Here is a 12,567-nt window from a genome sequence, read left to right on the forward strand (position 1 = left end):
TGAAATTCTTTGGTCTAGTTCTGTGAAAAATATCGTTGGTAGCTTGATAGGGATTGCATTGAATCTATAGATTGCTTTGGGTAGAATAGCCATTTTGACAATATTGATTCTTCCAATCCAGGAACACGGTATGTTTCTCCATCTGTTTGTGTCCTCTTTGATTTCTTTCATCAGTGTTTTATAGTTTTCTATGTATAGGTCCTTTGTTTCTTTAGGTAGATATACTCCTAAGTATTTTATTCTTTTTGTTGCAATGGTGAATGGTATTGTTTCCTTAATTTCTTTTTCTGTTTTTTCATTGTTAGTATATAGGAATGCAAGGGATTTCTGTGTGTTAATTTTATATCCTGCAACTTTACTATATTCATTGATTAGTTCTAGTAATTTTCTCGTAGAGTCTTTAGGGTTTTCTATGTAGAGGATCATGTCATCTGGAAACAGTGAGAGTTTCACTTCTTCTTTTCCTATCTGGATTCCTTTTACTTCTTTTTCTGCTCTGATTGCTGTGGCCAGAACTTCCAACACTATGTTGAACAGTAGTGGTGAGAGTGGGCACCCTTGTCTTGTTCCTGATTTCAGGGGAAATGCTTTCCATTTTTCACCATTGAGGGTGATGCTTGCTGTGGGTTTGTCATATATAGCTTTTATTATGTTGAGGTATGTTCCTTCTATTCCTGCTTTTTGGAGAGTTTTAATCATAAATGAGTGTTGAATTTTGTCAAAGGCTTTCTCTGCATCTATTGAGATAATCATATGATTTTTATCTTTCAATTTGTTAATGTGGTGTATTACATTGATTGATTTGCGGATATTGAATAATCCTTGCATTCCTGGGATAAAGCCCACTTGATCGTGGTGTATGATTTTTTTAATATGTTGTTGGATTCTGTTTGCTAGAATTTTGTTAAGGATTTTTGCATCTATGTTCATCAGTGATATTGGCCTGTAGTTTTTCTTTTTTTGTGGCATCTTTGTCAGGTTTTGGAATTAGGGTGATGGTGGCCTCATAGAATGAGTTTGGAAGTTTACCTTCTTCTGCAATTTTCTGGAAGAGTTTGAGTAAGATAGGTGTTAGCTCTTCTCTAAATTTTTGGTAGAATTCAGCTGTGAAGCCATCTGGTCCTGGGCTTTTGTTTGCTGGAAGATTTTTGATTACAGTTTCGATTTCCTTGCCTGTGATGGGTCTGTTAAGATCTTCTATTTCTTCCTGGTTCAGTTTTGGAAAGTTATACTTTTCTAAGAATTTGTCCATTTCATCCAAGTTGTCCATTTTATTGGCATAGAGCTGCTGGTAGTAGTCTCTTATGATCCTTTGTATTTCAGTGTTGTCTGTTGTGATCTCTCCATTTTCATTTCTAATTTTGTAAATTTGGTTCTTCTCTCTTTGTTTCTTAATGAGTCTTGCTAATGGTTTGTCAATTTTGTTTATTTTTTCAAAAAACCAGCTTTTAGCTTTGTTGATTTTTGCTATGGTCTCTTTAGTTTCTATTGCATTTATTTCTGCCTTAATTTTTAAGATTTCTTTCCTTCTGCTAACTCTGGGGTTCTTCATTTCTTCCTTCTCTAATTGCTTTAGGTGTAGAGTTAGGTTATTTATTTGGTTTTTTTCTTGTTTTCTTGATGTAAGCCTGTAATGCTATGAACCTTCCCCTTAGCACTGCTTTTACAGTGTCCCATAGGTTTTGGGTTGTTGTGTTTTCATTTTCATTCATTTCTATACATATTTTGATTTCTTTTTTGATTTCTTCTATGATTTGTTGGTTATTCAGAAGCGTGTTATTTAGCCTCCATATGTTTGAATTTTAAACAATTTTTTTCCTGTAATTGAGATCTAATCTTACTGCACTGTGGTCAGAAAGATGACTGGAATGATTTCAGTTTTTTTGAATTTTCCAAGATATAGTTTATGGCCAGGATGTGATCTATTCTGGGAAGGTTCCGTGTGCACTTGGAAAAAGGTGAGTTGGCTTGTTTTTGGGGTGAATGTCTATAGATATCATTAGGTCTACTGGTCCATTGTGTCATTTAAAAGTTTTGTGTTTTTCCTTGTTAATTTTTCTGTTTAGTTGATCTATCATAGTTTGTGAGTGGGGTATTAAAGTCTCCGCTATTATTTTGTTAAACTATTAATTTCTCTTTCAAATACTCGTTAGTGTTTTGCCATAATATTGCGGTGCTCTATGTTGGGTGGCATATATTTTATAATGTGTTATATGTTCTTCTTGGTTGATCCTTTTGTATTATGTAGTGGTCCTTCTTTGTCTCTTTTCACAAGCTTTTTATTTGACAAGTCTATTTTATCTGAATATGCGTATTGGACTCCTGCTTTTCTTTCTTTTGGTCTCCATATTGCATGAAATATTTTTTCCAAGCCCTTCACTTTTAGTCCTGTATGTGTCTCTTGTTTTGAGGTGGGTCTCTTGTAGACAGCATATATAGGGGTCTTGTTTTTGTATCCATTCAGCCAATCTTTGTCTTTTGGTTGGGGCATTCAACCCATTTACATTTAAGGTAATTATTGATAGGTGTTGTCCCGTTGCCATTTACTTTGTTGTTTTGGGTTCACGTTTATACAACCTTTCTGCATTTCCTGTCTAGAGAAGATCCTTTAGCATTTGTTGAAGAGCTGGTTTGGTGGTGCTGAATTCTCTCAGCTTTTGCTTATCTGTAAAGCTTTTGAGTTCTCCTTCGTATCTGAATGAGATCCTTGCTGGATACAGTAATCTAGGTTGTAGGTTATTCTCTTTCATTACTTTCAGGATGTCCTGCCATTCCCTTCTGGCCTGGAGGGTTTCTATTGATAGGTCAGCTGTTATCCTTATGGGAATCCCTTTGTGTGTTATTTGTTGTTTTTTCCTTGCTGCTTTTAATATTTGTTCTTTGTGTTTGATCTTTGTTAGTTTGATTAATATGTGTCTTGGGGTGTTTCACCTTGGGTTTATCCTGTTTGGGACTCTCTGGGTTTCTTGGACTTGAGTGGCTATTTCCTTCCCCATTTTAGGGGAGTTTTCAGCTATTATCTCCTCAAGTATTTTCTCATGGCCTTTCTTTTTGTCTTCTTCTTCTGGAACTCCTATGATTCGAATGTTGGGGCGTTTCACAGTGTCCCAGAGGTCCCTGAGGTTGTCCTCATTTCTTTTGATCCTTTTTTCTTTTTTCATCTCTGCTTCATTTATTTCCACCATTTTATCTTCTACCTCACTTATCCTATCTTCTGCCTCCGTTATTCTACTCTTGGTTCCCTCCAAAGTGTTTTTGATCTCATTCATTGCATTGTTCATTTTTAATTGACTCTTTTTTATTTCTTCTAGGTCTTTATTAAACAATTCTTGTATCTTTCAATCTTTGTCTCCAGGCTATTTATCTGTAACTCCATTTTGTTTTCAAGATTTTGGATCATTTTTATTATCATTATTCTAAATTCTTTTTCAGGTAGATTCCCTATCTCCTCCTCTTTTGTTTGACTTTGTGGGCATTTTTCATGTTCCTTTACCTGTTGGGTATTTCTTTGCCTTTTCATCTTGTTTAGATTGCTGTGTCTGGAGTGGACTTTCTGTATTCTGGAGGTCTGTGGTTCTTTTTTATTGTGGAGGATTTACCCAGTGGGTGGGGTTAGACGATTGGCTTGTCAAGGTTTCCCGGTTAGGGAAGCTTGCGTCAGTGTTCTGGTGCGTTGAACTTGATTTCTTCTTTTTGGAGAGCAATGGAGTGCCCAGTAATGAGTTTTGAGATGGGTCTATGTGTTAGGTGTCACCTTGGGCAGTCTGTATGTTGACATTCGGGGCTATGTTCCTGTGTTGCTGGAGAATTTGCGTGGTATGTCTTGCTCTAAAACTTACTGGCTCTTGGGTGGTGGTTGGTTTCAGTGTAGGTATGGAGGCTTTTGGACGGTCACTTATCGCTTAAAGTTCCATGTAGTCAGGAGTTTTCTGGTGTTCTCAGGTTTTGGGCTTAAGTTTCCTGCCTCTGGATTTCAGTTTTATTCTTCCTGTAGTCTCAGGACTTCTCCAACTATACAGCACTGATAATAAAACTTCTAGTTTAATGGCGAAAAGATTCTCCCCTGTTAGGGACACCCAGAGAGGTTCACAGAGTTACATGAACAGGAGAAAAGGAAGGAGGGAGATAGAGATGAGCAGGAGGAGAAAAAGGGGGACTCAAGAGGAGAGAGACAGATCTACGCAGCTGTCTGTTCCCAGAGTGTTCTCCGTATCTCAGACACCTACAAGGATTCACAGAATTGGATTGGGAAGAGAAGGGGAAAGCAGGAAATAGAGGTGTTCTGAGGTAGAAAACAGAGAGTCAAGATTGGGAGAGAATAATCTTCGGTTTAAAGATAGGGCTTCTCTTTTTTTTTGGTAAGGTTATAGTGTAGTGAAAATGAAAATGAAGAGTAGTAGAGGAGTACTAGAGGACTTTAAAAGAAATAAGAGAAAAAGAAAAATAGAAAATAAAAGAGAAAACGGAAAGAAAAAAAAGAAGAAAAAAGAAAAAGAAAAAAAAGAAAAAAAAAAAAAAAAAAAAAAAAAAGAAAGAAAGAAAAAAAAAATTTTTTTTCCCCTAATTAAAAAAATCGTAAAAATCTATGTAAATGAAAGTTAAGGAGTAATGGGGGAGTAATAGGGAATTTTAAAGGAAAATAAAAGAGAAAAAATAAAAAAGAAAAAATATAAAAAGAAAAAAAAATTTTTTTTTTTTTTCCCTTACTTAGAAAAAAAAAGTAAAAATATATCTAGGAGTTTCTCTGGAGCTGCTGCGGTCAGTGTGGGTTCGGCTCAGTTTCAGATAGCTCCTCGTTCCAGCTTACACTTCTCGATATCTACAGGGCCCTTCCAGTGAGGTCGGTGTTTTCTAGAGGGATTTTAATCTGTTGCACCAGTCCCTTCTGAAGCAGTTCCCTTTGTTTATTTGGCTTCTGTTTGCCGGTCTCTTCAGAGCCTCATTTCCGCCCTGACACAGGCGGGCGGAGGTGGACTCTTATTCAGGTAGCTAGTTCCGTTGCGCTGCTGGGAGGGGCTGACGCTGCGGGGCGGGGCTGACGCTGCGGGGAGGGGCTGGCCCTGCGGGGGCGGGGCTGACGCTGCGGGGAGGGGCTGGCCCTGCGGGGGCGGGGCTGACGCTGCGGGGAGGGGCTGGCCCTGCGGGGGCGGGCTGGCGCTGCCGGGAGGGGCTGACGCTGCTTTCTCCGTCTGCCGCTGCTCAGGCTCCCGGCTGTTCTATATGGAGCGCGCCCCGCGCTGCGCGAGGTTCCAGCCCTCGGGTGTTACACAAAAGCGCGGAAGGAAAAGCTGCGCCTGCTCTCTGTGCCTTCCCCGTCAGAGCGGTCCAGGCAGCGAGGGGCTTGATGGCCGCACTATCCCCAGGTGTGGCGCACTCACTCCCTTCCGCGGACCCAGTCTCAGTTTCCGCTGGCGCCAGTCGGGTGCGCGCGCCTTCCGCCCTCTGCGTCCCCAGCCCCAGTCCCCGCCCGCGCCGGTCGGGTGCCTGCGTCCTGTGTCTCGCCGCGACCTTCCCCTCCCCCCTGCCTCCTGCCTCTGGCGGGGCTGGGCGGGTCCGCAGCCTGCGACCTCTTCTTGGGACTTTCTCCGTCCCTTTGTTCTGCGAACGGCCGGCAGTGTGTTCCGGCCGGTTAATTTTCTCTCTTTTGGTCTCCCCCAGTTCAAGTTGGCACCTCACAGAAGCTCCCTCCGATTGTCCTCAGGGCACTCAGGCCCGGACCCTAGCCCAAGCAAGGCCGCCTAAGACTCCCTTCCCGGGACGGGTCTCCGTCCTTAGCTCTTTTGTCTCACTTTTTATCTTTTATATTTTGTCCTACCTCCTTTCGAAGACAATGGTCTGCTTTTCTGGGCGCCTGATGACCTCAGCTAGCGATCAGAAGTTGTTTTGTGAGGTTTGCTCTGCATTCAGTTATTCTTTTGATGAATTTGTAGGAGAGAAAGTGGTCTCCCCGTCCTACTCCTCCGCTATCTTGGCTCCTCCTCCCCACAACTTCTTTAACTATTCATCTGGCAATGGACATCTAGGTTGCTTCCATGTTCTAGCTATTGTAAATAGGGGTGCAGTGAACAGTGGAATACATGTGTCTCTTTCAATTTTAGTTTCCTTAGGGTATATGCCTAGGAGTGGGACTGCTGGGTCATATGGTGTTTTTTTTTCCTAGTCTTTTAAAGGAATCTCCATATTGTCTTCCATAGTGGCTGTATCAACTTACATTCCCACCAATAGTGCAAGAGCATTCCCTTTTCTCCGCACCTTCTCCAGCATTTATTGTTTGTAGGCTTTTTGATGATGGCCATTATGACCGGTGTGAAGTGATGTCTCATTGTAGTTTTGATTTGCGTTTCTCTAATAATGAGTCATGTTGGGCGTCTTTTCATGTGTTTGTTAGCCATTTGTACGTCTTTTTTGGAGAAATGTCTGTTTAGGTATTTTTCCCACTTTTTGATTGATTTGTTTTTCTGGTATTGAGTTGTATGAGCTGCTTGTATATTTTGGAAATTAGTACTTTGTCAGTTGTTTCATTTGCTATTATTTTCTCCCATTCTGAGGGTTATCTTTTCACCTTGCTTATAGTTTCCTTTGCTGTGTAAAAGCTTTTAAGTTTAATCAGGTTCCACTTGTTTACTTTCATTTTTATTTCCATTACTTTAGGAGGTGGGTCATAGAGGATCTTGCTTTGATTTATGGCATCGAGTGTTCTGCCTGTATTTTCCTCTAAGAGTTTTATAGTTTCCGGTCTTATATTTAGGTCTTTAATCCATTTTGAGTTTATCTTTGTGTATGGTGTTAGGAAGTGTTCTAATTTCATTCTTTTACATGTAGCTGTCCAGTTTCTCCAGCACCATTTATTGAAGAGGCTGTCTTTGCCCCATTGTATATTCTTGCCTCCTTTGTCAAAAATAAGGTACCCATAAGTGCATGGGTTTATTTCTGGGTTTTCTATCTTGTTCCATTGGTCTATATTTCTGTTTTTGTGCCAGTACCATACTGTCTTGATGACTGTAGCTTTGTAGTATAACCTGAAGTCAGGAAGATTGATTCCTCCTGCTCCATTGTTCTTTTTCAAGACTGCTTTGGCTATTTGGGGTCTTTTTTATTTCCATATGAACTGTGAAATTTTTTGTTCTAGTTCTCTGAAAAATGTCATTGGTAATTTGATAGGGATCGCATTGAATCTGTAGATTGCGTTTGGCAGTATAGTCATTTTCAAAATATTGATTCTTCCTACCCAGGAACATGGACTCTCTATCTGTTTATGTTGTCTTTGATTTATTTTTTCAGTGTCTTATAATTTTCTGTGTACAGTTATTTTGTCTCCTTAGGTAAGTTTATACCTAGATATTTAATTATTTTTGTTGCAATGATGAATGGGATTGATTCTTTAATTTCTCTTTCTGATTTTTCATTGTTAGTATATAGAAATGAAAGTGATTTCTGTGTATTAATTTTGTATCCTGCAACTTTGCCAAATTCATTGATTAGCTTTAGTAATTTTCTGATACTATCTCTAGAGTTTTCTGTGTACAGTATCATGTCATTTGCAAACAGTGAGAGCTTTACTTCTTCTTTTCTGATCTGGATTCCTTTTATTTCTTTTTCTTCTCTGATTGCTGTAGCTAAGACTTCCAGAACTATGTTGCATAATAGTGGCAAAAGTGGACACCCTTGTCTTGTTCCTGATCCTAGGGGGAATGCTTTCAGTTTTTCGCCATTGAGAATGTTTGCTGTAGGCTTATCATATATGGCCTTTACTATGTTGAGGTAGGTTACTTCTTTGCCCATTTTTTGAAGCGTTTTAGTCATAAATGGGTCAAAGGCTTTTTCTGCATCTGTTGAAATTATCATATGGTTTTTATCTTTCAATTTGTTAATATGGTGTATCACATTGATTGATTTGCATATATTGAAGAATCCTTGCATCCCTGGAATAAACCCAACTTGATCATGGTGTATGAGCTTTTGGATGTGTTGGTGAATTCTGTTTGCTAAAATTTTGTTGAGGATTTTTACATCTATGTTCATCACTGCTATTGGCCTGTAGTTTTCCTTTTTTTGTGTTGTCTTTGTCTGGTTTTAGTATCAGGGTGATATGGTCTCATAGAATGAGTTTGGAAGTGTTCCTTCCTCTGTAATTTTTTGAAAGAGTTTTAGAAGGATAGTCATTAGCTCTTCTCTAAATGTTTGATGGAATTCTCCTGTGAAGCCATCTGGTCCTGGGCTTTTGTTTTTTGGGAGATTTTTTATCACAGCTTCCATTTCAGTGCTTGTAATTGGGTGGTTCGTAATTTCTACTTCTTCCTGGTTCAGTCTTGGAATATTGAACTTTCCTAAGAATCTGTCCATTTCTTCCAGGTTATCCATTTTATTGCCATATGGTTGTTCATAATAGTCTTTTATAATCCTTTGTATTTCTGCATTGTCTGTTGTAACCTCTCCTTTTTCATTTCTAATTCTGTTGATTTGATCCTTCTCTCTTTTTTTCTTGATGAGTCTGGCTCAATGTTTGTCAATTTTGTTTATTTTCTCAAAGAACCAGATTTTAGTTTTATTAATCTTTACTATTGTTTCTTTCATTTTCTTTTCATTTATTTCTGCTTGGATCATTATGATTTCTTTCCTTCTATGAATTTTGGTTTTTTTTTCTTCTTTTTCCAGTTGTTTTAGGTTTTAGGTGTAAAATGAGGTTGTCTATTGATGTTTCTCTTTTTCTTGAGGTAGGATTGTATTGCTATAAACTTCCCTCTTAGGACTGCTTTTGCTGCATCCCATAGGTTTTTTTTTTTTTTTTTTTTTTTTTTTATTCCATAGGTTTTGAGTTGTTGTATTTTAATTGTCATTTGTTTCTAGGATTTTTTTGATTTGCCTTTTGATTTCTTCAGTAAACTGTTGGCTACTTAGAAACGTGTTGTTTAATCTCCATGTGTTTGTGTTTCTTACAGTTTTTTTCTTGCAATTGATATCTAGTCTCATAGCATTGTGGTCAGAGAAGATGCTTGATACAATTTCAATATTCTTAAATTTACTGAGGTTTGATTTGTGACCCAAGATATGGTCTATCCTGGAGAATGTTTCATGTGCATTTGAGAAGAAAGTGTATTCTTATGCATTTGGATGGAATGTCCTGAAGATATCAACGAAATCCATCTTATCTAATGTATCATTTAAGACTTGTATTTCCTTATTAGTTTTCTGTTTGGATGATTTATCCATTGGTATGAGTGGGGTGTTAAAGTCTCCTACTATTATTGTGTTGCTGTCAATTTCTCCTTTTATGTCTATTAGTGTTTGTCTTACATATTGAGGTGCTCCTGTGTTGGGTGTATAGATATTTACAATTGTTATGTCTTCCTCTTGGATTGATCCCTTGATTGTTATGTAGTGTCCTTCCTTGTCTCTTGTAATCTTCTTTATTTTAAGGTCTATTTTGTCTGATATGAGGATTGCTACTCCAGCTTTATTTTGCTTCCCATTTGCATGGAATATATTTTTCCACCCTCTCACTTTCAGTCTATACGTATCTTTAGGTCTGAAGTGGGTTTCTTGTAGACAGCATATATATGGGTCTTGTTTTTGTATCCATTCAGCCAGTCTGTGTCTTTTGGTTGGCACATTTAATCCATTTACATTTAAAGTAATTATTGATATATATATATTTTTTGTTTTGTTTGTTTTCATTTATTTTTATTAGTTGGAGGCTAATTACTTTACAGTATTGTAGTGGTTTTTGTCATACATTGACATGAATCAGCCATGGATTTACATGCATTCCCCATCCCGATCCCCCTCTCCCACCTCCCTCTCTACCTGATCCCTCTGGGTCTTCCCATTGCACCAGGCCCAAGCACTTGTCTCATGCATCCAACCTGGGCTTGTGATCTGTTTCACTATAGATAATATACATGTTTTGATGCTGTTCTCTCGAAACATCCCACCCTCGCCTTCTCCCACAGAGTCCAAAAGTCTGTTCTGTACATCTGTGTCTCTTTTTCTGTTTTGCATATAGGGTTATCATTACCATCTTTCTAAATTCCATATATATGTGTTAGTATACTGTATTGGTCTTTATCTTTCTGGCTTACTTCGCTCTGTATAATGGGCTCCAGTTTCACCCATCTCATTAGAACTGATTCAAATGAATTCTTTTTAATGGCTTAGTAATATTCCATGGTGTATATGTACCACAGCTTCCTTATCCATGATATATATGTTCCTATTGCCATTTTCTTAATTGTTTGAGGTTGATTTTGTAGATCTTTTTCTTCTTTGGTAATTCTTGACTATATAAGTCCCTTTAACATTTGTTGTAAAGCTGGTTTGGTGGTACTGAATTCTCTTAACTTTTGCTTGTCTGAGAAGCTTTTTATTTCTCCATCAATTTTGAATGAGATCCCTACTGGGTACAGTAATCTTGGTTGTAGATTTTTCCCTTTCAGTACTTTAAATATATCCTGCTGTTCCCTTCTGGCCTGCAGAGTTTCTGCTGAAAGATCAGCTGTTAAACGTATGGGGTTTTCCCTGTATGTTACTTATTGCTTCTCCCTTGCTGCTTTTAATATTCTTACTTTGTGTTTAGTCTTTGTTAGTATGGTTAATATGTGTCTTGGCATGTTTCTCCCTGGGTTTACCCTGTATGGGACTCTTTGTGCCTCTTGGACTTGATTGACTATTTCCTTTTCCATGTTGGGGAAATTTTCAACTATAATCTCTTCAAAAATTGTCTCATACCCTTTCTTTTTCTCTTTCTTTTCTCTTTCTCTTCTCTTTCTTTTCTCTTCTTCTTCTGGGACCCCTATAATTCAAATGTTGGTGCATCTGATATTGTCCCAGAGGTCTCTGAGATTGTCCTCATTCTTTTTATTTTATTAAGCTCTTCAGAAGTTATTTCCACCATTTTATCTTACAGCTCACTGATTCATTCTTCTGCTTTAGCTATTCTGTTATTGATTCCTTCTAGAGTATTTTTAATTTCAGTAATTGTGTTGTTTGTCTCTGTGTGTTTATTCTTTAGTTCTTCTAGGTCGTTGTCAATTGATTCTTGCATTTTCTCCACTTTGTTCTCAAGGTTTCTGATCATCTTTACTATCATTATTCTGAATTCTTTTTCAGGTAGTTTGCCTATTTCCTCTTCATTTATTTGGACTTCTGTGTTTCTAATTTGTTTCTTCATTTGTGTAGTATTTCTCTGCCTTTTCATTATTTAAAACTTATTGTGTTTGAGGTCTCCTTTTCCCAGGCTTCAAGGAAAGTTGAATTCTTTCCTTGAATAAAGTTGAATTCTTTTTTCCTTTTGGTTTCTGCCTGACTAAGGTTTGTCCAGTGGTTTGTGTAATCTTTGTATAGGGTGAAATTTGTGCTGAGTTTTTGTTTGTTTGTTTTTTTGTTTTTCCTCTGATGGGCAAGGCTGAGTGAGGTGGTAATCCTGTCTGCTGATGATTGGGTTTGTACTTTTGTTTTGTTTGTTGTTTAGCTAAGGCATCCTGACAGGGTGCTACTGGTGGTTGGGTATTGCCAGGTCTTGTATTCAAGTGGTTTCCTTTGTGTGAGTTCTCATTATTTAACTGCAGCCATGAAATTAAAAGACGCTTACTCCTTGGAAGGAAAGTTATGACCAACCTAGATAGCATATTAAAAAGCAGAGACATTACTTTGCCAACAAAGGTCCGTCTGGTCAAGGCTATGGTTTCTCCAGTGGTCATGTATGGATGTGAGAGCTGGACTGTGAAGAAAGCTGAACACCGAAAAATGGATGCTTTTGAACTGTGGTGTTGGAGAAAACTCTTGAGAGTCCCTTGGACTGCAAGGAGATCCAACCAGTCCATCCTAAAGGAGATCAGTCCTGGGTGTTCATTGGAAGGACTGATGCTGAAGCTGAAACTTCAGTACTTTGGCCACCTCATTCGAAGAGTTGACTCATTGGAAAAGACCCTGATGCTTGGAGGGATTGGCGGCAGGAGGAGAAGGGGACGACAGAGGATGAGATGGCTGGATGGCATCACCGACTCAATGGGCATGAGTTTGAGTAAACTCCGGGAGTTGGTGATGGACAGGGAGGCCTGGCGTGCTGCAATTCATGGGGTAGCAAAGAGTCGGACACGACTGAGCGACTGAACTGAACTGAACTGAACTGAGGGTTAGTTCTCTGGGAGTCTAGGGTCTTGGAGTCAGTGCTCCCACTCCAATGGCTCAGGGCTTGATCTCTGGCAGTAGCCCCCTCCCCAGGGACTGCAGGAGCCCACCCTGACGGTGACCAGGAGCCAAACCCTCATACCACCCACTCGCCTGTCCGCTCATGTGAAACTTGCTGACCGTCCTGGGCCATCCCACTGTGCACTTGCTCTTGCATGCCCAAAATTTATCATTTTAACCACTTTAAAGTGTACTGTTTGTTGGCATCAGGTACATTCACATTGTTGTGAAATCATCACCATTATGCATCTCCAGAACTTTTTCATCATCCCAAACTGAAATTCCATATCCATTAAATAGTGACTCTCTATTCCTACCCACACTTCCTGGTAACCACCATTCTACATTCTGTCTCTATGATTTTGATCACTCTATAATAAA

General features: G+C 38.9%; 1 protein-coding gene across 1 annotated transcript in view; it reads right to left on the minus strand.

Annotated features, from left to right (window-relative positions):
• Window positions 1-12,343, minus strand: part of LOC122444173 (olfactory receptor 49-like) — a 28,127-nt gene extending 15,784 nt beyond the window's left edge. The window contains exon 1 of the mRNA XM_043472968.1: window positions 12,276-12,343. Coding sequence (XP_043328903.1) covers window positions 12,276-12,343 — 68 coding nt within the window. The remainder of the gene's footprint in view (window positions 1-12,275) is intronic.
• Window positions 12,344-12,567: the final 224 nt, after the last annotated feature.

The sequence above is a fragment of the Cervus canadensis genome, chromosome 6 (genome assembly GCF_019320065.1).
Source record: "Cervus canadensis isolate Bull #8, Minnesota chromosome 6, ASM1932006v1, whole genome shotgun sequence".
Lineage (NCBI taxonomy): Eukaryota > Metazoa > Chordata > Mammalia > Artiodactyla > Cervidae > Cervus > Cervus canadensis.